Source organism: Ambystoma mexicanum, chromosome 8 (genome assembly GCF_040938575.1).
Source record: "Ambystoma mexicanum isolate Mex_15411 chromosome 8, UKY_AmexF1_1, whole genome shotgun sequence".
NCBI classification, from domain to species: Eukaryota; Metazoa; Chordata; class Amphibia; order Caudata; family Ambystomatidae; genus Ambystoma; species Ambystoma mexicanum.
In genome coordinates this window covers 1,130,241,825-1,130,268,336 of record NC_090929.1, presented here as the reverse complement: position 1 = coordinate 1,130,268,336, position 26,512 = coordinate 1,130,241,825, and the positions used below count along the sequence as shown (strand labels likewise).

General features: G+C 46.0%; 1 protein-coding gene across 3 annotated transcripts in view; it reads right to left on the bottom strand.

Moving 5' to 3' along the window:
* FRMPD2 (FERM and PDZ domain containing 2) overlaps positions 1 to 26,512 on the bottom strand; it is an 878,187-nt gene that overhangs the window by 725,462 nt on the left and 126,213 nt on the right. For all 3 annotated transcript variants that reach the window (XM_069611181.1, XM_069611182.1, XM_069611183.1), the window contains exon 2: positions 11,958 to 12,084. In XM_069611181.1, coding sequence (XP_069467282.1) covers positions 11,958 to 12,075 — 118 coding nt within the window. In that variant the 5' untranslated portion in view covers positions 12,076 to 12,084. The remainder of the gene's footprint in view (positions 1 to 11,957; positions 12,085 to 26,512) is intronic.

Sequence of the window (26,512 nt, the reverse complement as noted above, 5' to 3'; positions counted from 1 at the left end):
GGGTGGAAGGTGCGGCGCAGGGCATGTCAAATGATGGAGGACCCGTCCCCATGCTCACCGCAGATACCATTGGTTGTATTGACTGGGGGCAGACGCTCACCTACGAGTGATACTCAGGAACCACTGGGAACCGGCTGGGGTGGCAACAATGGGTGATATTTGGCAGGAGGGCTCAAGTATTACTTTTGAGGGGCTGAGGGAAGAAACTGGGTTGCACGAGGGCCAGTACATTACGTATCATAGAGTGGTACAGAGGATTAAGAGAACATGGCCTGAAACTGTGTTGGAGGAAGAATTAGACGCCACCATAGACGTGATTTATGACATAGCTGAGGGGGGTCACGAGATTTCCAGACTGTATGAAATGTTGATGTCTAAAGTGGGGAAGGAGGTCACGCAGTTCAGACTCGACTGGGAAATGGAGGTCGGGGCCCCAATGGGAGACGGGATGTGGGAACGGGTGCAGGGGTATCATAAGAAGGTGTCTAGAAACGCGAGGCTGAAACAGATTCAGCTGTACATAACACACAGGGCCTATATGACGCCTTGGAGGATATCGAGGTTTGAAAATGCAGGGCGGCAAGCATGCCCCAAGTGTGATGAGGAGAACGCGGGCATGGTGCATATGTTCTGGTCATGCCCGATCATAGAGCGATTCTGGAGGGGAGTGAAAGAGAAACTGGAAGAAAAGGGGTCAAGATAGTAGTGGATACAGTGTGGGCCTGTCTGCTGGGGGTTTCCCCAGACCACAGAAGCTCAGGCATGTAAGTAAGCTGAGGGATCTGGCTTATGTGCTCGCAAAAAGAAGGATTGCCATGGGATGGAAGTCATGCCATGTGCTAAAGATAGAGGTGTGGTGGAAAGACTTGGAAAAATGGGCGGAAGCCGAAACCATGGCATGGCAAGAAGCGAATTTCACAGGGGGGGAGGAGGAGAATGAGTCCCTGATGGCCTGGAAATCACTGATAGCTGAACTGTTTGGGTCATTAGCTGACCCGGCTGAGCCTGTAGAGGAGGGGACCGAACCACAGGATGCGGAAGATGAAGGTTTAATGCAATAGACTCGTAAAAGGGGATGGGTTAGAGTGAGTAGTGGTTAGAAGTTTATAAAGTGGAATGAAACTGTTGGAACATGCACTGTTTGTTTGGTTTATATTGTTTGGTTGTTTGTAAAATTCAATAAAATCTTTTTAAAAAAACAAAAAACGGGTGAATTTCTGGGGTTTTTCGGTTTTACTTGTAACCATAGTATGGATAGGTTGTTGTTAGTGGAAAGTAACTGTAACGTTCCTGTAACAAACGTTTTTGCACTGAATTTGCTAGGTTGTTCTAAGGGCAACGGAAGCATAACATCCCTTTACCAACGTTTTTCCAGTGAATTTGATACGTTTTTAGTAGGGCACTGTAACCAGAACCTTCCTTTAGCACCGTTTTTTCAGTAAAGGGGATACGTTTTTAGTAGCACAACTTAACCGTAACGTCACTTTAACACTGTTTTTTGTTAGTGAATTTCATAGGTTTTTAGTAGGGCACTTTAACCGGAACGTTGCTTTAGCATAGTGTTTTCAGTAAAGGTGATAGTTTTTTAATAGTACAACCTAATCATAACGTCCTTTAAAAATGTTTTTTGTTAGTGAATTTCATAGGTTTTAGTAGGGCACTGTAACTGGAACATTGCTTTAGCATAGTGTTTTCTGTAAAGGTGATAGGTCTTTGGTACCGCAACTGAACCATAACGTTGCGTTAACAACGTTTTATCACTGATTCCTTGGCTGCCCTCATGACGGACTTGTGGGAAGCCCAAATTCCCCAGTGTATGTATCCATTTGCGCTTCCCCTTCCCTTTCCTAATAGTGTCGGTGTATCTTAAAAATTTAAGGTGTACATGTTAAGTGTTGGTGAGAGTGTGAGTGGTGTTTCTTTTTGTGTTAACATTGCATGGTGAATCTGTGCCGCAGATAGCTGCAGGTAAGCAATATGGAGGTTTCCTGGGGAGACTGCACCTGGCTGGCATATGTGCAATCACAATGCAAGTATCCATAGGACTGCAGTACTGGCCGCATGGCCGCATCTTCTAATGCACTTTTAATTAGTTGTGGGAGTGCACGTCTATCCGTTGTACAGCTATGCACATGCATAGGGCATCCTTTGTGTGCTGGTAACAGCGCCCCTGTCGCCAGTCCTACGAATTGATTTGGTAGGCTACCGCATTTCAAGTAGTCCTGACGTCTACGTGGGTTGCTGTGCAAACCTACCAATTTATGGCTGCAGCACGCCTGGCTGTATGAGGCCCACTGAAAACAGGGAACAGCAACCTCCAGTGTACCGTGGGCATGTTAAATGTCGCAATAGTTTGATTGATGTGCTGCTTGCCTTTCCATGACCCGTCAAACACACCGTCTCTGCACTGAACACTGTGACGGAAAGTGTCAAGGGTTCACCTGCACGTCATAGAGTTGGATAAAGAATTTAACTGCAAAGTGTGACAGTTTGTAGTGAGTCTGCAAAATGGCAAAGCTGGTGCGGCTTGGTCACTAACATACTAGTGCATGTAAAGAGAAGTAAGCAAACAGCAGATTCTTTTGAGCGCAAAGAATATCAGTGGTGGTTAGAAAATTACTGTAGCCGCATGGGTCTCGCTTAATAATTATCTTCCTGCTCCACTTAATGAAGCTGCGTTTCTCACTGTTTCTCACTGTTGTAAGCATTCTTGTATTGTAGAATGTATTAATCTCTGTGAATGCTAGTCCTACGGCTGATGCCGTACCATGAAGTGCCCGTACTGCATGTGACGAGAACTGCAATCGAAGCATGAGGAACCAGTGGGCATGGTACTGTAATACCCTTCCAACAATACAGTAGGGTAATTTCATGTACAGCATTCTCCACATAGGCTGCAGCCAACAACAGGGACACTCCTGTAGGGCACCAGAGCTTTAAAACATCCATGCAGACCATGTGCTGTGCTACTCACCCTTACATGGCAAAGGGCAATGTATTATGCGTGTACTGTGATGCGCTACTCTACAGAGTTAAGCTACTTTGAAGTGCTTGGGAAGGGTCTGTCCGGGAGCATGACAATGACTGGCGGCTATTTAAGTGAGGGCCACCCAACATTTCCCTCTCTGTGCACGTCCCCTATGTTACCCTGTAGGTTTTGCCCCATCCGTACCGGCCCTTGACTTTCGTTCCTTCGGTGGTGTGTGTTACAAGACAAAAATAAATAGAAATCAAGTAGAAAAGGAAAAAAGTTAAGTAAAGAAAGCTCCTTTCAGAGTTTAACAATGGAATTAGCAATGAACGGATGCAGAACGCTGCGCACCTGATACGCTCCACAGATTGTGCACTAAATAAAGGGAGGCGTGGTACTGTGGAAAACACTGTAGTGGAATCGAGTAGAAAGGGCTCGCTTTAGAAAGAGGTTTTTTTACGTATTGCAGTGCATTTTGAAGAGTTTAAGTGTGCAACACGTACTACAAAAATTCTTCCTATCCTTCCAAGAAGGGCAGCAAGGCAATTTGGATAGGGCGTGCAGAAATCAGAATGGCAGGAATAGGAAGATGAACGCTATTTGTGAGAAAAGCTGTTCGTGCTGTCAAACGTCATATTCCCATTTTTAAAGTACGACACTGGCACATGTCGTAAAAAGGCACACATAGACTTGTTCACAATGTACCATGCTTTCTCCATTTCTGCACCAAATGAAAAATAATGCAGCGACATTGGTGTCTGCGTAATGCAATAAAATAATTATGCAGGAGATCGGAAACAGATGCATGACCTGGGCAAGTGCCTCTCAACGGCCCTGAAAATTGTGTAACATGTTGTGCAATTTTCCCTCCACAATGAAGAACAATAATATTGTCATGATCGCGCGTCACCAAACTCTCACACAGACAAACCAAAATCAGTCACTTCACTGTAGGTACTCCATAGGAGTACAAATCCACATGATAGAATCCAAAATGTTCAGCCACTGCACATTGTTTTCCATTCACTTTCAATCAATGTATTTAGAACTTCCCCAAAAACCGTACGCTGTGGCTCGTGAAACACAGAGCCATAACCGCACCCTCTGCATTTCATTCAATAAATACACCATGTACCACAGTATGTGCGTAAAATCCACACCCAGAAACCTTATTGACCAATCCTGCAGCCTGTACAGGCCCAATTCTATGGCCGCCATTTGCAAAAGGGGCGTATGTGACATGGTCAACCATGCAACTATCGCGATGTCCGCAGACTTTTCGTGCTGTGCGCGTGCGGCAGTGGGGGAATACATTTCAACCAGGGTAGGGGACCTCGTTAGTAGTGGCGGATCTGAAAAGAGCCTTTTTTTTTCAAACATTTTTTTAAGATGCTTCCATAGAAACACCTTTTTTTGCTGTTTTTATAAGTATTTTTGTGTTTTGTAGTTCAGCTCACATTCTTACAATAGGGTCTACAGTGTAGCCTGTAGATTGGAAAACAAAATATCATTGCGACTGGTCGACAAAGAAATGCCATTAGCTTTGAAAAAGGGTATATATCGAGAACCAAGGTCATCATTCTTAAAGGAGAACATCCCAGCAGCACTCAAGAAGTCACACATGCTTCTGTTGATTAGACCCCTTCCAACCTCTTGCCGGCGACAACAATCATTGAAATAGTCCCATACTATTTGTGGTGGTATACATGAGAAAAAGCATCTTGGCAGTGGGAAAAATGCGCTTCACTGCTTTCGTCAACTTCTTCAGTTGACGGTACACATGGCAATAAACCATGGAACCCAAATGCAATGCTCCCTAGTGCACAACCACACCATGTAATGTTGCGAAAGTGGCCACTCGTCAACATTCTGCAAGCAGACCGCCGAAACTGCGCACATCGCCACAGCACCACAAAGCCTCTACTCCCTCCAAATCGAAATCGCCATAAAAGCCTTTTTGGACGGCATACTGGAACAGATCTTCCACAAACGCATCACCGACTACCAAAACAGTGCATCTGATTGGACAATCACCACAGTCCAATTTCCATTGGCCAGCATGGTGAAAAGCGCAGAAAGTGGCACGTGCGCTTTCCCAAGGACCGCGAGGACTGCGCCCCAGTAAAGCAGAGGCAGTCCTTCTTCCCTTTCCACTATTTTTTGTCCATCAATACCTCATTGGCTACTGGTAAATACTCACACACGCATACACCAATGGCATTCACGACGTTAGCATCTAACACTGTCACTTCTGTACAACACTTCATTTCTACCTCATGTCATGTCATTGGAAAGCACAGCCAGTGAAAGTTCAGTAAAAGAATGCAAGAATTGTGCATCTACGTTCATCCACATGAGCACCCATAAGCACAAAGTGGAGGCATGAAAACTTTTTCTGCAATATGTTTACAACTCCATTATAAGTGCCTGTGCGCACAGTATCTGCCAGTGAGCGTCCATTAAGTTATTAAAAAGGTTACTGTTTTTTTCTCCCATCCACTACCGTCAAGTGCCACTGCAATTGTATATGCTTGCAACGTTTCCATTTACCCATATCACCAATTGTAATATCGAAACAGGAAGTCTCTTCTTTCCTTCTGACAATACTACGAATTTGTTTCCCCACTAATGCATCTCCTACATAAATTGTAAAAATATGGCACCAAAACCAGCAATTAATGTATGTTACCAACCTAAAGCAATGTCCGAAAAGCTCACTGTCTACACAGCTGTGGATCTCTCTAGGCTAGACTATTGCAACAGTCTTGTTGTAAATCTACCTGCTTATACTCTCTGCCCTCTGCAACTCATCCAGAAGAAGACTCTGTGCCTTGTGCTTGGCCCAAGTCCAGGGAACGTATGTCTGCAGGACTGAAATGTATGCATTGGCTCTCAGTAGCTGCAAAGAATAAGGTCAAAACCCTCTGCATTATGCACAAGGCCTTCTGGGCCCTGAGGCCTCAATACCGGCAACTCTCACTTCCTAAATAGCTCAGTGCTCGAGCTCTTCCCTCATCCGCCTCCAAATCTCTCATGGTAACTTGCTTCAGCAACCAATCAGTTGGTGTTCTTCAGGTGGGGGCTCCCTCTGCAACAGCCTCCCTGCCTCCCTGAAGCTTGAGAAGAACCATTGCCGGTTCCGGAAGCACCACAAACCCTTTCTCTTTGCGTCTTCTTTATCTCCTCCTATCCCCTGCTGACTTCCTGGCTGAAACTGATTCAGCACTGGTTACCTGGCCACCCTCTGATCTCGGGCCCAGGCAACCTCCTCCCGCCAGTCGCACCCCTGCACTGCCTTTCTAGCAAACCCCACACTTGGGGGACTGTTTTCTGTATCGCTAACAGTTCCACCACCACCTGATGGCAACACTCATCCTTGCACTTGCCACCAGTAGCCCGTTTTTTTAAACTTATTGTCATTGTTTCTTCTTCCCGAGTACTGCACTTTCTCCTCCCCATGCACTTGGGTGATCTCAGTGACACCTGCCTAGTAGGTTTGTTGTCTCTGTCTCCACTGCCTCTGCGCACCTTCAAACACCTGTGTATATGTGCAGGATAAATGGCATATCATACAATATCACATCATATGATATTATACACACATTGCATTCATGACAACAGGATGCCTGCCACTTACCTTGTACACTTCACAATTTTTTTTCCACAGCACCCCACTTACTGCTAACTTATGAAACATTATCGCAGAAAAGCAAAACTAAGTGCAACTTCAAACAAGTACATACAGTGCATGCATATAAACAGGATGCCTGCCCCTTAGCTTGCACACTTCCATCATAGTCTTCTGCATTTCTCTGTAAAAAGAGACCTTCTGCCACAATTTTTCCGTAAACACCACAACCACAAACCTTATTGAGCATTCTGTTTGCCTGCACAGTCCCATTTCCATGACTACCATCCTGAAAAAGGCAGCATGTGGCACTTTTAATCCTGAAACTACCGCGGAATTCGCTGAGGTACTAGGAAGTGGGGGGTGGGTTGGGGAGAAGAAGTGTGAAACAGGTAATGGGATTGGTTCTATATTAGTCCCTCGGAAAAGACAGTCTTTTTTGTTTCTTTTTTTTGTACGTGCTTACAAATAACTTTTTTTGGTTTTGCTCTTTATCTGACTTTCTCTTTCATTTGCCTCCTTACATTGTTACAGGGTTGTCTTCAACACTTTTTGCACAGTGTAAAACAAAACAGCATTTCCAATGTTGGTATAAAAAAAATGACATTTGCATGGAACTATTGCAAATGTTGCTCATTAATGATGTCATAGTCAGTGGAGAACATCCCAGCAGTGGACATATATTTACACATGCTTTTGTTAATAAAACACCTTCCGACCTCTGGTGGGGACAAATTACACCGGCATGTTCCCATGCTACTTTTGGTGGTATGCTTGAGAAAACCACATTGGCAGTGGGAAAAATCCACAACACTTCTTCAGACCTTCATCCCTTTCCACTCCAGCCATGCATCCAAGGCGCTAGGCCCTCACCACAGACAACACACCATAGTATACCCTATGTTTAAATGCTCATGTCATGGGTAATGCACTCCCCATCTGCAATTGAGGCTGCCAGCTTTCACCCTGGGCACATATTTGCATGCATGGATGCATAACATTGAATTGGGTGTGCTGAACGGTATGTAGGTTCCTGTGTACATTGGCCATATTTTACATGTGTGCTGCTGAGCACTTCCTTTCATGCCATAATATCTTAAAGCACTTCCTAAAGCAAGGGTTGTACAAGGGACTAACCATAGCAAACACAAATGATCACATGTTGCTCCCTATTGTGCAACAGATGCAATGATCTACACCATATGCTAATGTACGCATAGCAGCTCACTTCTGCTGTTCTACCAAGGCTACAATGTCCTCCACAACCATTGTGTAAAAGTCACCAACTTCAAATACATGCAGAGTTACAACTGCATGCCTGCATTGTGTAGTGGTAGCTGTGGAGAAGTGCTAGGCTGTTGGGTGCATGGACTACGTCCTACGGCCTTTGGCCATGCACCCAACAATCTAGGCCTTTCCCACACCCACCACAACATAACAGAACCATGCAGGCGAACATGTAGCCAGGTTCCAGAATTCACAAATGCAACATGGGCACCGGCACTTCTACCCAACCGCCGCCCCATAATACAGCGATGCATGCAAACATGTTCCAGTTACCATAATCCACTAACATAGCTGGTTGGCACCCCTGCCCACTTCCATTCACATAGCATTCTATTACTGCTAACCAAACAACAAAATCTTGAAAACATTGGTCCTGCTCCCAACACTCTCGTAAGTGCATAGAACCAGTACTGCATAGTGCATGACAACACTTACTAATCTGCACAATGCAGAGTACCCAAGCACATATAAGTACCAGTACATCTGTACCCTCTTCTATATGGGCACTATTCCAACACTGCACCCAGTAGACACGCTGCAGCACTGCTCACTGCAGCATCTCCAGCCATCCACTGACAACTGTTAGATGATCTTACAATCACCACACCCATGGAACCAACAATGTATGCAATGCAGCCAAACCACACACACAAAGCAACAATGGCAAACCTACTTGCAACCAGTGGACATACTTGTCGGTGCAAGGGCTCCAGCCATGCATGCAACACAACATTTGAAGGGTCTTATAAAGGGCAAACCCCAGCAAACAGGAATGGCCACATGTGACTCCCTAATGTGCAACACATGCAATAACCTACACCATATGCTAATGTACGCATAGCAGCTCACTTCTGATGTTTTACCAAGTCTACAATGTCCTCCACAACCATTGTGTAAAGGTCCCCAACTTTGAAGACATGCAGAGTTACAACTGCATTGCTGCATTATGTTGTGGTGGCTGTGGTGAAGACCTAGGCCTAGACAGTTGGGTGCATGGACTACGGCCTATGGCCTTCGCCCATGCACCCAACGGCCTAGGCCTTGCCCACACCCACCACAACATAACAGCGCCATGCAGACGAACATGTAGCCATGTGCCAGAATTCACAAAGGCAACATAGGGACCAGCACTTCTACCCAATCGCTGCACCATAATACAGCGATGCATGCAAACATTTTCCAGTTACCATAATCCACTGACATAGCTGGTTCGCACCCCTGCCCACTTCCATTCACATAGCATTCTATTACTGCTAACCAAACAACAAAATCTTGAAAACATTGGTCCTGCTCCCAACACTCTCGTAAGTGCATAGAACCAGTACTGCATAGTGCATGATAACACTTACTAATCTGCACAATGCAGAGTACCCAAGCACATATAAGAACCAGTACATCCGTACCCTCTTCTATATGGGCACTATTCCAACACTGCACCCAGTAGACATGCTGCAGCACTGCTCACTGCAGCATCTCCACCCATGCAGCGACACTGTAAGAAGTAACTGCATACAAGCATAAGTGCACAGTGCAGTACAACACTTACTAATCTGCTCAATGCAAACTACCCAAGCACATATTGCATTCACTTCAACCGTACCCTCTCCTATATGGACAGTATTCCAACACTGCACCCACTGGACACGCTGCAGCACTGCTCACCGCAGCATCTCCAGCCATCCACCGACAACTGTTAGATGCTCTTCCAATCACCACACCCATGGAACCAACAATGTATGCAATGCAGCCAAACCACACACACAAAGCAACAATGGCAAACCTACTTGCAACCAGTGGACATACTTGTCGGTGCAAGGGCTCCAGCCATGCATGCAACACAACATTTGAAGGGTCTTATAAAGGGCAAACCCCAGCAAACAGAAATGGTCACACGTGACTCCCTAATGTGCAACACATGCAATAACCTACACCATATGCTAATGTACGCATAGCAGCTCACTTCTGATGTTTTACCAAGTCTACAATGTCCTCCACAACCATTGTGTAAAGGTCCCCAACTTTGAAGACATGCAGAGTTACAACTGCATTGCTGCATTATGTTGTGGTGGCTGTGGTGAAGACCTCGGCCTAGACAGTTGCGTGCATGGACTACGGCCTACGGCCTTCACCCATGCACCCAACGGTCTAGGCCTTGCCTACACCCCCCACCACAACATAACAGCGCCATGCAGACGAACATGTAGCCATGTGCCAGAATTCACAAAGGCAACATAGGGACCAGCACTTCTACCCAATCGCTGCACCATAAAGCAGGGATGCAAGCACACATGTTCCACTTACCATAATGCACAAACACACCACAGTGTTTGGCATCGCTACCCATTTTCATTCACAAAACATTGTATTAATGGCAACCAGACAACACATTCTTTACAACATTGGTGCTGCTCCCAACACTGTAGTATGTGCATAGAACCAATACTACATAGTGCAGTACAACACTTATTAATCTGCGCAATGCAGACTACCCAGCACATATAATACCCAGTTTAACTGTACCCTCTTCTGTACGGACACTATTGCAACACTGCACCTAGTGGACACACTGCAGGACTGCTCACTGCAGCATCTCCACCCATACACCGACAACTATAGGATGTTCTAACAATCACCACATCCATGCAACCAACAATGTGTTCAATGCTGCCAAACCACACGCACAAAGCAACAGTGTGACACCTACTTGCAACCAGTGCACATACCTTTTCAACCAGTGGACATACTTTACTGCGCAAGGGCTGCAGCCATGAATCGAAGGGGCTACGGACTAACCACACACAACGCACCATAGTACACGCTATGTGTAAAAGTTCAGGTCATGTGGCATGCACTCCCCTTTTGCAATTCAGCCTGCTACCACTCATCACAGAAAGAAATCACAGCTGGAGGTGTCATGCCATAACGAAGGCTGCTTGCAATCACCACACAAGGTGGTTGTCTGTTGAGGTAATCACAAATTGGCGTACTAGAGACAGATACAGCTGCCACACCACCGTCTTCTTCTGATGAGATATGTCAAAGGAAGCACTTCTCACTCCCCCTCCCTTTCCATCCCTTCTTCCCACCACCAGATGCCGTAAAGTATGTTTTCGAGGACCTTTCGCCGCTGCATTTTCCTCGTATACAACATGCCGTCGTTCTCGAAAACTTATAACGCACATCACATCACAGCACACTGCAGTGCAATAAAATTTTTCACGGTGCAACGAACAGGGAAATGGGACACCGGAGCGGAGCCAGGTATGAGTAATTTCAGTGGCCACACTGTTACGTACAAGGGCCCGAGCCGTGCACACAATGCCTTACGGGCTTGGCAAACACACCACAAGACTATCCTCCGATACGCCATGGCAGCGTTTCGCAAAAACGTTGACGCACAGCACACTTCCCTCCAGCCAACCACTGTCTGCGTCCAAAGTTCGCCGACAGCATGCTGTACTCCAAGCTGAGACTTCTGTCCGCAGAGTGAACAGGGAAATGGGTCCGCAGAGCCAGATATCACACAGTTTTTTAGACATACATTTCAGTTCTTTGCAACAAAAGTACTGGTCGGATTTCCACCAAACACACAAAAGCACGTTTTTTGAACCAAGCCCCCGCTCTTGCTGCAAATCTGGTGCAAATCCATTCAGTCTATGGAAAAAAATTATGTTTGGGACCCCACTATAACTCCCCCCCCTGCACAAAACCTCACCAAACTTGCTGAAAGAATTCAGAGCGGGACATATACTTGTTTTGCGAAGTTTGGTGAGGATTCCTCCATGGGAGCGAAGTTATAAGCCACGGAAAAGTGGTCTTCCTGTGAGTTTAGCAACTTAACCATAACTGTACGCCCGCTACCGCAGGCCGTGTAATATATATACCACTTTTTTACACCCTCATAAACTGTCTTGCAACTTGTTCTCATCTTTGTGCTACTGTAACAGGCACCCTTTGTGGTAATGCCTCCAGCATCTGTAGATGTGCTATTTTAAGTATTTTCTGATCGAAATTGACATAAGTGTTCTTCAAATAAATACAAATACAAACAAAAAAAGAAATTTAACTCACCCCTGCTAAGGTCCTCTAGGATTCGCTCCGACACCAGGAGTAGTAAGGCCCAAATCTCATCCTCATGTAGAGGTCCTCCGCGTTTCTGCAAAACATCAGCCAAGGTCACACAGCTCATCTCCCAAACCTGTGAGAGGAAAACACAGACAGATCTTTTTATATAGCCCACTCTCCATTCACATAGCAAGCTGGGGTCCCAAAAACATGAAAGCATTGACATAGGAAAATCATAGAGTCCTTACTGAGCACACCCTGCATTCAGAGATCACAACCAGAACATCAATGCATCAAGCCAAGAAACAAGGGGCCTGAGATGCAGAAAATGTGCAAATTGGTCAAATGATTGAGAAAATACATAAGCATTGTGATCACGCAAATGAAAGCACACTTTGGTGAGAACTCTCCCTTATGTTTCTGTTAAACATATCCACAGCATTTGACACTGTGGACACGAAATCCTTCTCAAACGTCTACACTCCTCTGTCCATCTATGATATGATATGATAGTTAATTTATATAGCGCCTACACACATGTGTTTCAAAGCGCTTCAAGGCAAGTGAGCGAACAAGGGAAAATACAATGACATTCTTACAGACCATGAACAGTAAGAATGTGAAATTAACTATCGTACTCGGCCTGACGAGCTAAGACATAGATAAGGAAGGGAGGGGGCGAGTGGGGAGGAAATGGAAACAAACAGGCGACTACCGTACTAGGCCTGACAACATTTCTGGTAGAGCCGGAGAAAAACAAAAGGTGAGCAAGAGGGGTGCAGAAAAGGTGGGGAGGAACAAAACAAGCGACTATCGCACTAGGTATGACGACATTTCAGATAGTGTTGTGGGTGCGGGGGAGAACAAGTAAGGGGAGGAGGAAGGAGACAGGCGAGGTTGCTATCATACTAGGTCCAGGGACAATTCTGTTAGAGTAAGTGCATAGAAGAAAGTAAGGGGAGAAGCGGAGGAGATAGGAAAAGGGAGAAAGGGAAAGGAGGAGAATGAGTCAAAATGAGTGGAGAAGCAAGAGGGGAGAGCAAATACAATTGAAGAAGTCAGTAGTAACACATAATGTTGCAAGCCAAGATACAAGATGAAGATGGACCAGCATGATTCAGGGCCACCATGAGTACAAGATGCAAAGAAAGTCCAGCATGAGAGTTGACAAAGGGTGATGCACCGTAAAAGTCCAATCCAGCATTGGCCACAAGACGGTGGTGGTGAAACCAGAATGTATCAGGACAGACTCCTGCAGAAGTAGGCTGGAGGAGGATAGGGGGAGCAGGGTAGAAGAATCAAGCAAAACAGGCAACACATGTGTCAGAGAAGGGGGGGGCACAAGGGAACATTGTGGTGTGAAGTTATTGTAATGGTGGTCTTTAACCTAGTCTCCTTCTTGTTGAGGCTTACATGTCTAATGGAATCATGCCTGGTCATTGCTGTGGCAATTGAAGCAATATAGGGTTTGGTGTGCTGACAATGCTAGGTTTCTTCTACCCAGGGCTATTTTGCAGTGTTCATCAAACTGTGGGGCTGTAGATCCCTGCCAGACCAGAAAAATGGGGTGAGCATCAAGGCAGGCAGGCTAATGTTTTCATAGAAAACAGGAGCTGCTCTAGCATTTGGTTGCTGCCCCCACTCGAGGGCGTGTGGAGACGAAAGCGGCGTAACAATAGGGCGACCCCCACCCAATTCACATATGCAGCACAGAAGCACATTACCAAAGAACGTGTTCCAATAGTAATTAGGGGCCATCCTCTCCTGGATACAGAAAAGAACTTGATGCATTAAAAAGACGTTGCACCCAACACCCCGTCGGCTCCCGTAAACCATCCCTTGCCAAACAAACATGCAATTCAAAGCTAGGCTCCATACTTCTGAAGCCTGTAGTTTTGAGTAACTTGTAAATAACCTTGCTCTAAAATCCAAATCAGGATGCCCTCCATTGCAATGGCAACTTTTCTCCCACTTAGCTTAAGCCCGCCCATTTCAATGCATTCCGTTTATCGTGTACTTCTGACCCTCTAATGCACGGTCACACAAAGCACAAGCCCACCCATTTTCACGGTGCTACGCTTGGGTGGCTAAATTCGGCATACCCACTGCACTAGGGATGGGAAAGAAAAGACCCATTTCAAGTCTTATCACCCTAATATAATCACGAAATGTGATATGAAACCGTCACTGGATGCGCAAAGAAATCATGTTCTTGTCATTCAACCAAAACGTGGGTGTGGGGGTTATGCAAAAGCAAAGGGTGTGCGATCAGCAGGCAATTGGAAATATTTCACCCAAGAGTCCCCATCTTTGTATAAGGTGTGTGCCAAATGATTTGTTAAACACCACTAATAATACCTGTAAACACAAATGGTGACTGATTGCGCTATATATATGATAAATAGACGATACAGCTTTCTTTTTATTAGTATGAGCCTTTATTATTGAGAGCCCCCAGGTGGGTGCACCCACTAGTTGGCCTCAGCTCTCTGTTACGCTCACCTGGTCTCTGCGGAGGCATTGGGGCTCGGTTGCAGCCCTCCCGGGGGTGAGATTGCTCGGGTCCGACTTCGCCCTCTGCGTTTATGTGGTGACTGGTGGTAATATGTGATGATGATCGGGGCTCCTCCTGTTGATTAGTTTTGGCAAGCACTCCATCCTGCTGCTTCTGGCAGGAGTGCTTGTATGATCTGGACCGAATTCCTTCACTGGTCCCTTGCACATGGTTGTCCAGTCCTGCTGAGACTAAGCCACTATACCTCAGGTAAGTGTTCCTGTTTGCCTTTGTCTTTCTTCGTCTGTTTTTGTTGTATTGTAAAGTTCGTTGTCTTGTATTGCTGTCCGTTCCACTTTTGATGTTTGCTCTTCTGCTTTCTTCCCTTGCAGGTGATGTTGCCGGCCCGGCAGAAGCTGCAGAGCTCGAAGCGGCAGCTGGAGGGAACGAGGAGCAAAGCTGCCGCAGTACAGTAGCTGGTAAATTGTTAACTAGGGGGCGCGTGGGGTTCAAATGCGGTGCGGCCCTAGGACGGATGTTCTAACTTTGTCTTTCTTTTTCTTCACAGGGTCCAAGTTCATGGATGCAGAGCGCAGTGCTGTGGCGTCGGAAGCAAGATCACTGGATGTCAGGAGATGAGTCTGCAGATGAAGCGAGGAAGCACCGGTTTCCTGGAGGTGAGTATGCAGGAGAACGCCTGATTTCAAAGGTAAGTAAACTGGTCCAAGCTGCGGTGAGCGTCAAGTTGAATGCAAGTGCACAGTAACGCGAAGCATCGGCCTTAAGGATGGAGCAGCTTATATAGCAGAGCTTCTGAAGCCACGCCTACCAGGTTCAGTTTGCCTGCCACACCCTGCCACACCTGATGAGTCAGCACACGAAGACCAGGCCTAGGGAGCCACACCTGATAAGTCAGCACATGAGGATGTTCTCTGGAATAAAGGCTTTCAGCTCCTGGAAAGTTCTTGTAAAGTAAAAGCACTCCTGCACTGAAATAAAGTGTTCCTGCTCACATCTCAATATGAGCCTGGTGCCAAAGAAGAGTGAGTACAATATTAGTCTTGATCCCAAATGCTTGGATAGCTTGTTTAAAGCACTTTCATACCTTCTGCTGTCACTTGAACCAGAAGAGTCATATGAACATCCTTCAATATCACTATGATCAGGCAGTGTGCGGAATATCAAGAGTGCTTCTGCACCAATGCAATTCAACAAGGTAGCCTCCTTTAAGTCATCGCTAAATTGGTGTCACCTATTGCCCTTAAGTATACTTGGAATCCATCAATCCATTGTTCCCACGGACTAGTGGGGTTCCCTGGGTTTGGTAGGAACTAGACTGGAGCTTGGGTGTGTTGCATGGTGAGAAGAAAAAGAAAAAAAACTAATAATGCAGCAATAAGACTTCTTCAAATATGTCTTTAAATTTCTTGCCCACTCTTGTATTACTATTGTATGTTTTTATGTATGATCTGTCATGTGTAGCTGGCTAACTTGGCACAATGTTTGGTATTTTCCTTCTTTTATATGAGCACCAGCTTTGCCCTTTGTTATTGGAATGGATTTGTGATGGAATCTTCCTTTTTGTTCACTATACTGTGTCATGTGCTCTTCTGTTGCTTGGTTTGTATTTTATATATTACATATATATACAGTTCTTATTAATCTGGTTCTGTTTGTGCTAGTACGCAGCGCGCGTTGTGATTCCCAAATACTTTTGGACTTCCTCCGAGTGTTTTCCTATGTGATGTGGGCAGTGGCGTTGGTTGCCTAGACAACACTCCAACAGAAACAAATATGGCAGCTACGTAGAGGACCTTAATGAAGGTCCTTTATGTTAGGCAGGTTTCATTGCTCGTGCGCGCTAGTGCCTTTTCAAAGATGCAAGGTTAGCAATGACTGTTTAAGTATATATGTTTAGTCCGCACAGTAACTTGAGAAAAATAAACTTCTTGGCAACGCACCGATCAGCTGAGGTTCTTACTTCCACTTCTTATCTGTTTTCTTTTTTATTTTGGTTGGTGCCACTCATTACTCTTTTCCCATCGTATACCGGGCCGCAGCAACAGGAACACACGTGGCTCTCGCAGCAAGCACACTTCTTGCTGGGGGCTCTCGTTGGTCGCCTCGTTGCCAATTTGTTATGTATAAAGAGACGATGCAGCTTTCTTTATATTCGTATGAGCCTTTATTATTGAGAGCCCCCAGGTGGGTTCACCCTCTAGTTGGCCTCCGCTCTTCAACATTGATAGTTCTGGAACATCCAAAGTTCCAGAACTAGGCCAATATGAGGCTCTACATTATGATGCATCACACTGAAGTAAAACAGCACACACATAACACTTCAGCCTGTCTCATTAGTTTGTACATCTGCATTTTCTACCATTTTGTTGAGTATGCGTTAAACTCGAACAACTACAAGTACATGTGGAGTAGTAGCACTAAACACCCAGTAACCCTCATTAGTAAGCACTGCAGCAACACCAAATACAAATCAGAGCTTAAATAAAGCGATGCCCGACCCAGCGCCTAATGCACCACAGTACCTGCGCTTAAATCCTGCCAAGGCGGCAATAAAAACACAGCAGAAAAAATCTTTATTCGCCCATGCACAACCACCCCCCGGCCCCCTCCATACTAAGCAGAATTTAACAGACCACAACATAGAAAAGCCGCCCCTTAAAGTGACGTGACATTTGGACCAAATGAATCGGGCGTTTACAGCCGCCAGTTACCCCATCCAATCTACCAAAGTACAGCCTCATCCACTACTAAAGTGCAGGCCTCATCCACTACTAAAGTGCAGTTAACATACATAAATAAACAAGTTAATAAACCAGTGCGACACCGCTACATAGTGGGTCCGTTTGCTGAAATAGTTCTTGTTAAGGCTTTCACCCTAGCTCCAGCCATGGCCTTCCTCGAAGGGCAATGGTCTCCCTCGAAGGTGGCTGCAAAAGGAAACTGTTCAGTATTCATATGTGGACTATTAAACGTTGCCCCCTGTAGAAAGTGTCAGTCCATGTGAAGGATGCCAAATCAGCAGCTTTCATAAGCATTGCTTGAAACTGGTTTCACTCCTTTCTGTTCGATCACTTCCAACACATTGAATTGGTCCCTTTCACCTGCGAGCACGTCTAACATACTTGTGACTTGCCTGGAGGCCTCCCACTTACACCTCTGATATCCATTCTCTAAGTTCCATCGTTTCCATTCTGGAATCCTTGGTAGCCATTATCTCTCATAGGCAGATGACTCTCAACTTTGCATGCTGCCCATCTTTTCTGGCAACTGCCTCAACATAATATCACACTGGATGTTTCACAACTGGCTCCAACGCCAACAGGACAAAACACAAAGTTGCTTTTTTGGCACACCCAAACAACTTTGGGATCTCCCTACTTCCTTGCGCTTACCTGATTTTCTTCACCAATCCAGTGTGTGATTTCTTCACCAGTATTCGACCAACACAATGTGTGACTTAGGTTTCTAGGTGAATGTGGCCTTATCTTTATACCTCAAATTCCCAAACCAAACCAAAAAGACCTGCTTCTTTCAGTTAAAAACATAAACCTTTTTTTCTGGCTTTCATTCTTCAAGCTCTAAGTCTCATTGTTGTAGGTCTTTTAATTAACTCTCATGTGGACTATGGCCAATACTCCTGTGCCGTCTCTTTACAAAGCACATACTACCCAGAGGATTCTAAGCACGGACCCGGGGATTTAACCTGTACTGTTCCACGTCCTCTTGCTTCCAAGGCGAGCGCGTTGCCCCTGAGCATATCCTCCGAGACAATATACGTGTTTGTTTTGTGTGTGTTCGTGTCCTTTGTGAGTTTCCCGTAATTAAAAAAGAAATATGTCTTTTCCATTTGTGTCCCATTATAAGATATAAAAAAACTGTGATCACCCACTCCGGATGAAATCACCTCTGATTTTGAACACTCTACTTTCAGCATCCGCGGTTTGATACCCCTTTGCTTTGCAAGCAACATTGCCAGGATGCATTTCAGACCATTTTGAGTGCTAGATAAATGGTCCCACACTCACTCACACCAATGCACAGAAAAAGTGTGGTATGCAAAGCAGCCTGACTTATTTATAGTAGTCCTAGCAAACATATTTTAGAAAGAAGAAGAAGAGGAAGAGGAAGAACAAGAAGAAGAAGAAGAAGAAGAAGAAGAAGAAGAAGAAGAAGAAGAAGAAGAAGAAGAAGTGCTTCGTGCCAGATGCCTCCAGCTTCTAAACACTCATCCAGAATGTGTTTCTATGTACTGCATGTGAGCTGCGCATTGCATCACGTCGTCCATTCCCTCCACCTATTACAATCTAAAAAATATATGGGGTTGTCTTCACAGACGGATCCCGCTCTCACCTGTGTGAAACGGAAGATCCTGCCAGTAATGCAGTCAATTGCTATGCTGTTAACTACAGGTTAAATGCTCATTCTATTCACACAGTAGCTAGTATCAAGGAAGTGAAGGACCTGCATAGTGCTTATAAATTGAGTGGCTGAAGGCAGACCTGGTTAAGGAATTTTTGATTACATCAGTAGCGTGTTTACAACTGCAATTAAGCCACTAACTGTCAAAAGACTGCTTTGAAAAAACACTGGCAGGCATGTTTTGGGTGGGAATGGCCATAGGGATTAGAATGGCCATGGGCATTCAATGGGTAGGCAAATAACCAAACAACACCTACAAGCTGTGTGTCTCTCTTCATATGCAATTTCTCCCTAGCTGTACTCAAATTCAATAGTTTTGGTGTTTAGGTGTTGCAAAAGGCACCTTAATAGTCCAAACTAATAAGGACAACCATTTTCCAAACTAATAAGGACAACCATTTGTGGCCCAGGGAACAATAATGAATTCATATTGGATTGGAAGTGATAGCCCATGTTATCGGCCCAAACAAAGTTATCCTCCGTTCCAGTCCCAGCAATGGGGGATGAAGGCCATTGCCACCCCGGATTGCAAAAGTGGTAATGATTTTTCTTCCTACACCGGGACGTGCACGGCATCCCACTGCAGGAAGGAAAATGCTATCCCAAGATGGCCATCATGGAAAGGGAAGGTGGGGCTCTCTACACAGCCCCTCTTCCCTTTCCATGGCGGCCTGCAGAAGGTGAAGTGAGAACCCTATGAACATATTACCACAAGCACATTTTATTTCCCTTTCAAATATATCCCAATTTCAAAAACTTTTACCACATAGCCGGTCCCTGGTGGACATAGCCACTTTATCCCCATTGGTCATCCCTTGTGTTCATGGCCAGTAGCAAGATTGTCCAGGTTATGACCTTATGCCATGACCTGGACAATCTGGCCACTGTCCAGGGCCACAGGCTATTCCTCAGTCACCAAAGGTATATCACAGTTTTTTGTACCTTCATTATGACACTTGTCAAAAAAGAAAACACAGACACATTTGCAAAACCATGCTTTCAGGTCCTTAACAATGCTCCTTGCATGAATTTGCTGGAAATCCGCCCACGTTTTATTTTTTCAAAAGTGTCAAAATGTGTGCACATATAATAGTCATATAACTAAGCCCCCAATTGACAACCCATTCAAGGTTCAAGGTTGGGTCTCTAATCTGTCTGAAAAGTCTTGTCTACATTCATCAAACGGCAACAGTTATAAGCCATTAAAATGTTTTGACTCCCCCCTCTATTTTTGCCCCCTCCTGACAAAATCCCACCAAACTATGTAAAAACATTTACATCTAAAATAAATCTTTTTGCAAACTTGTGTGCACATTCGTCAAATGGCACCACATTAATAAACCTTTAAAATATTTTGGGATCCCCTTTAATTTTGTTCCCTCTTGACATAACAGCACCATTCTTTTGTAAACCATTCATTGAGTGGCGCCAAAGCTATAAGCCATCCAAAAACTGCTTTTCACCAACCCTGTAATGCACAAATAAGCATAGGTGCCCCCGAACATCTAAGATGTTCTCGGACATCATAGGACTGTCCCGGACTCGTGGATATCTGTCACACCGCGGCCGTGGAAACTCTGGGCAAGATGGAGGCGGTGTTGAGTCTCTACAGCGGTCCGCCTGACGGTCTAGTCGTCTAGGACCGGCAGGTATAATAGGAGACCACGCCCCCCTGCAACTTGCGTTGCAACTCGCTTTGTTAGTCTCCTGACTTTCGTCTGCTTGCAGTGCCCCGTCAAGCGAATCTTATTACTTTTGCTTCATCTGTTATTTCGCTATCCTTAGCGTCTTGACCGATTTTTCTCTACTTCTGTCAGCCCTCGCTTGATTCCTCTTCTCTCGTTCCTCCCTGTTGTACCTGCTTGGATTTTCTATCTTTCTTTCGCGGTGTGTTCGGTGTCAGCTGACCCGTGCTACTCCCGCGCCGATTACTCTTTCTCTCTCTGACGCTCGCTTTCCCTCTCTGTCTATCCCTCTTTCATTCTTTCTTTCTCTCGCTCTTCCGTTCTCTTTCGCTATCGCTCTCTCTCTCTTTTCCACTCTCCTTCACTCCTACTCTTTCACTACTGCTCTCTTTCGCTCTCACGCTCACTTTCCCTTTCTCTCTCGCACTCGCATCCTCTCTTTCTCTTTCGCGCTCACACACTCTCACTCTCTCACGCTCGTAGCCTCTCGTTCTATTTCCTCTCTTACCTTGGTCCAGGATTCTTTTGCGTCTAACTACTCCTTAGCCTCCGGTTGGATTTTCTCTTCGCTTCCCGAGAGTGGCCAAACCCTCATCTATAAGGATCAAACCTTGAGCTTGCATTTACAACTGATACCGGACTACGCCAGCCTCTCCAGTCTTCACATCGGACATATCAAGAGCCCCAATTGAAACACAGGGTTTTTTCTGCCTTATCAGGCTTTTTCCCTGTTTGAGGAGCGGACTCCCCTGGGTCCACCTGACTGCCAGATCTATAGGCGGGCAAGGTGGCCTCGGGGGGAGACCGCCCCTATCTCTTCGAACGAAGGAAGGGAAGAAGGACTATTCAGTCAAGTGAAGAAAGAGAAAGTCTACAAACGGAGAGAAGAAGGAGACCGAAGTCTTCAAACCCTGCTGAAGAACCAGGTGAGGAGTCTCAGGGGGCAGGAACTTTTGCACATTGTGACAGATTGCAACGCCCAACTACCGGCATGGCCTCCTTAGAACAATTCCAGGAGATGGTTACAGCTATTCAGGGCCTTCAGGCCGAGGTACAGAATCTCCGGACCGAGAACGCTAACTTACGCCAACAGGTTGCGACACGAGAAGAATCCCGAGGCGATCTACCTCCTCTGACCTTTTCTTTTGGGAAGTACGATGGTAATCCGAAACACCTAAAGGAATTCCTGAATGCCTGTATGGTTTACTTCACTTTTCGGCCCAGGGCATATGAATTGGATAGAACTAAGGTAGGGTTTCTTGTTTCCAACCTTACGGGTAACGCTCTGGCTTGGGCAACCCCACTGATAACACTCGCAGACCCTGCGCTAGCGGATTACGCTCAGTTCACTCAACTGTTGTGTGCCAGGTTTGAGAGACCAGAAGTCCAATATTCTTCTTATGAAACCCTCCTAGATCTCCGTCAAGGCAATCAAGATGTACAGACTTATGCCTCTACCTTTACCAAACTGGCCACAGACTCCGGATGGCCAGATTCGGCTCAACAGACCCTTTTTCGCCGAGGTTTACAGGATGAACTCAAGGATGAGCTGGCCAGAATGGCGCGTCCTACCTCCTTCCAAGAGTTGGTGACTTTATCCCTGCAACTGGAGTACAGATTGCATGAACGAAGGTTGGAAAGAAGGAGATTCAGACTCCATCCCATAGGAGGGAATCCCTCGATAGGTTCTCCTAACAGACCACAACAGGAAGAGCCTATGCAAATAGGAACAACCCGAGGTCCTTTGAACCCTGAGGAACGCAAGAGACGCAGAGACCTGGGTCTCTGCATGTACTGCGGATCTTCGAAACATTTGCTCCGAACCTGTCCAGATGTGCCCCCGAGACGTCCGGGAAACGCGCCTCCCCGGTCTTGAGCAGGGAAAGGAACCGGGCAGGATCAAGGAATCCCTGCAATTCTACTCACCAGGATCCCTCTGCGGATAACAACAGTCTTATGGTGTTTTCTGTGCGTCTAACATTTGAATCCTCCCTATCTGTTGAAGTACTAGCTATGTTGGATTGTGGTGCGGCCGGTAACTTTATTGACATCCAGTGGGCTCAAGAACAAGGCATACCCCTACGTCAGAAGGCCTGCCCTTTGCCTGTAGAAGGAGTCGATGGTGTACCCCTTTCATCCGGTCCCATCATTAAGGAGACAGTTCCGGCTAACATGTCTTTGTCTCAACACCAAGAACGGATTGTCTTTGATGTTATAAGAGCAGCCCATTTCCCAATCATCCTAGGCATACCCTGGCTACGGAAACATAATCCCAGGATTGATTGGTCCGCAAATACCGTCTGTTTTTTGTCACAGTATTGTTCAAAGGAATGTCTACCACAACCCTCTCCTTTGATGAAGAAGGGGAAAGCACAATCGACATGCACTACAGTGGTCCAAACGATTCCACCGCATTATCAGGAGTATGCTGAAATCTTTGAAGACAGGCTACCTCGTTCTTTACCCCCACATCGAGCAGAGGACTGCGGTATCGACCTAAAGCCCGAGTCATCTGTTCCTTTTGGTCGTATGTATCCTATGTCCCTTCCGGAAAGAAGAGCCTTGAAGGAGTACTTGGATGCCAATCTGCAAAACGGTTTAATACAAGAATCCCGTTCCCCAGCAGGAGCCTCAATGTTCTTCATTCCCAAGAAGGGAACCACTGAATTAAGGCCGTGTATAGACTACCGTGGGCTGAATAGCATGACCATCAGGGATAGGTACCCCATGCCTCTCATCAAGGAGGTACTTGAAGCTGTGGAAGGAGCCTCTATCTTTACAAAGTTAGACCTTCGAGGAGCCTATCATTTGTTGAGAATAAGGGCAGGAGATGAATGGAAGACGGCATTTAGGACTCCCATGGGACACTTTGAGTATCGGGTAATGCCCTTCGGACTAGTGAATGCTCCTGCCGTGTTCCAAAGGTTTGTTGACAAGATCTTCTCAGACATGTTATACATCTCTGTGGTTGTCTATTTAGACGATATTTTGATTTTCTCTTCCTCCCTCTCTGAACATCGAAGACACGTCACGCAGGTCCTTCAAAGGCTGAGAGAACATCAACTACTGGTCAAACCTGAGAAATGTGTTTTCGAAACCTCTTCAGTATCCTATTTAGGATTCATCCTTTCTAAGGAAGGAGTACAGATGGATTCGGAGAAGGTTAAGGCAGTTCTCCTATGGCCTACTCCCAGGAATCCCAAGGATATTCAGAGATTTCTGGGACTATCTAACTTTTACAGAAGGTTTATTCCCAACTTCTCGGATATTGTACTACCAATAACCCGTTTGCTTAAGAAGGGTCAGAAGTTCGATTGGGATAAGGAGGCGGATCAAGCCTTTCTCTTACTTAAGAAGACTTTCACCACCGCTCCCATCCTAGTGCAACCAAATCAGTCTCTTCCTTTTGTGGTGGAGACGGATGCTTCCGGAGGTGCCATAGGAGCTGTTCTCCTACAAGCAAGCAAGGATGGAGCAGAACATCCGGTGGCCTACTATTCCAGAACTCTTACACCGAGTGAGAGGAACTACTCTGTTCTGGAACGAGAATTACTGGCTATTCGTCAGGCATGTATAGAGTGGAGACATTTACTGCAGGGGGCTGCCCATCCCTTTCTGGTTCGCACGGACCACCGGAATCTCAAGGTTTTGCAACAGATGGAATGCCGTAATTCTCGTCACGCCCGCTGGGCGTATTTTTTCTCCCAGTTCGACTTTGAAATAACCTACCTTCCAGGAAAGGAGAATACCTTAGCTGACGCTCTGTCCCCCAGTCTGGAGCCCAAGGAAGAACAGAGCCTGGGTGAGATACTTCCTGGTAAGAGAATCTTAGGAATTATCAATTCCTTCATACAAGAAGTTGAGCGTTCGACTAATTTCCCTGGTGTCTCTTCTGACCATAGGACCAGTATGGAAAGGAGAGGGAAACTATTCTTTCATCAAGGATCACTGTATTTACCGTCTGAGAAACTTCAGACACAAGCCTTATTCTGGTGCCATGATCTCCCTTCGGCAGGACATAAGGGCCAAGAAGCAACCCTCCATCTGATATCCAGATATTTCTGGTGGCCGACTATGGACCAGGACGTCAGAACATACGTGAAGGCTTGTCCGGTTTGTGCGGCCAATAAACCCATTACTCATCGGCCCATGGGGTTACTCCAACAAGAACCTCTACCATCACAACCCTGGGAACACATTTCCACTGATTTCATCGTGGATCTCCCTCTTTCAATGGGATCAACGGCTATCATGGTTACGGTGGATACTTTGAGCAAGATGGCTCATTTTTCTCCCTTGCCTGGCCTGCCATCTGCATCCGAAACGGCTGAAGTTTTCCTCAAAGAAATAGTAAGACTGCATGGTCTACCTCGGACCATAGTGTCCGACAGGGGCTCCCAATTCACATCCCGATTCTGGTCGGCTTTATGTAGTACTCTAGGAATAAAGAGAGCTTTATCCTCTGGTTATCATCCCCAAAGCAACGGACAGACAGAACGCCTAAATTCCACCCTTGAACAATATCTCCGTTGTTTTTGCCATCAGGAACAAGATAGGTGGAAATCCTTTCTAACTCTAGCAGAATTCACCTACAACAACACTGTACATTCGGCAACTGGTTGCAGCCCTTTCTACTTTACCTACGGATATCATCCGAGACATATACCTCTCTTTGGAATACCTCCAACTTCAGTCCCTTCGGTAGATCAACGCCTGTTTGAGCTCCGATCCATCCAGAAGGATGCTACTCAGCAGTTGGAGGCAAGTAGAGCTCGATACAAGAAATATGCGGATAAAAAGAGATCTCAAAACCCCGAATGGGAAGTGGGAACCAAGGTCTGGTTGTCAACCAAATATCTCCCACGTTGGGTTCATCCAGGGAAATTCTCAGCCCGCTTTATAGGCCCTTTTCCCATTTTGTCTCAAGTAAACCCTGTGGCTTTTCGATTACGTCTTCCATCCAGGCTGAAAAGGATTCACCCCGTTTTTCATACTTCCCTTCTGAAGGCTTATCATCCTGATCCCATGAACCGTCATATACCCTCTTCTAAACTCCAAGAACCAGAACCGGAAGAATATGAAGTGGAGAGGCTGGTGGATTCACGTTACCGACATGGATCTCTACAATACCTGGTGCAGTGGAAGGGGTATTCGATCGCAGAACGGTCTTGGGAGCCCAGAAGGCATATTCACGCCCCACAACTTTTAAGACAGTTCCATCGCCTACATCCGGGAAAACCTGGGGGAGAGTCGATGAAGAGAGGGCATACTGTCACACCGCGGCCGTGGAAACTCTGGGCAAGATGGAGGCGGTGTTGAGTCTCTACAGCGGTCCGCCTGACGGTCTAGTCGTCTAGGACCGGCAGGTATAATAGGAGACCACGCCCCCCTGCAACTTGCGTTGCAACTCGCTTTGTTAGTCTCCTGACTTTCGTCTGCTTGCAGTGCCCCGTCAAGCGAATCTTATTACTTTTGCTTCATCTGTTATTTCGCTATCCTTAGCGTCTTGACCGATTTTTCTCTACTTCTGTCAGCCCTCGCTTGATTCCTCTTCTCTCGTTCCTCCCTGTTGTACCTGCTTGGATTTTCTATCTTTCTTTCGCGGTGTGTTCGGTGTCAGCTGACCCGTGCTACTCCCGCGCCGATTACTCTTTCTCTCTCTGACGCTCGCTTTCCCTCTCTGTCTATCCCTCTTTCATTCTTTCTTTCTCTCGCTCTTCCGTTCTCTTTCGCTATCGCTCTCTCTCTCTTTTCCACTCTCCTTCACTCCTACTCTTTCACTACTGCTCTCTTTCGCTCTCACGCTCACTTTCCCTTTCTCTCTCGCACTCGCATCCTCTCTTTCTCTTTCGCGCTCACACACTCTCACTCTCTCACGCTCGTAGCCTCTCGTTCTATTTCCTCTCTTACCTTGGTCCAGGATTCTTTTGCGTCTAACTACT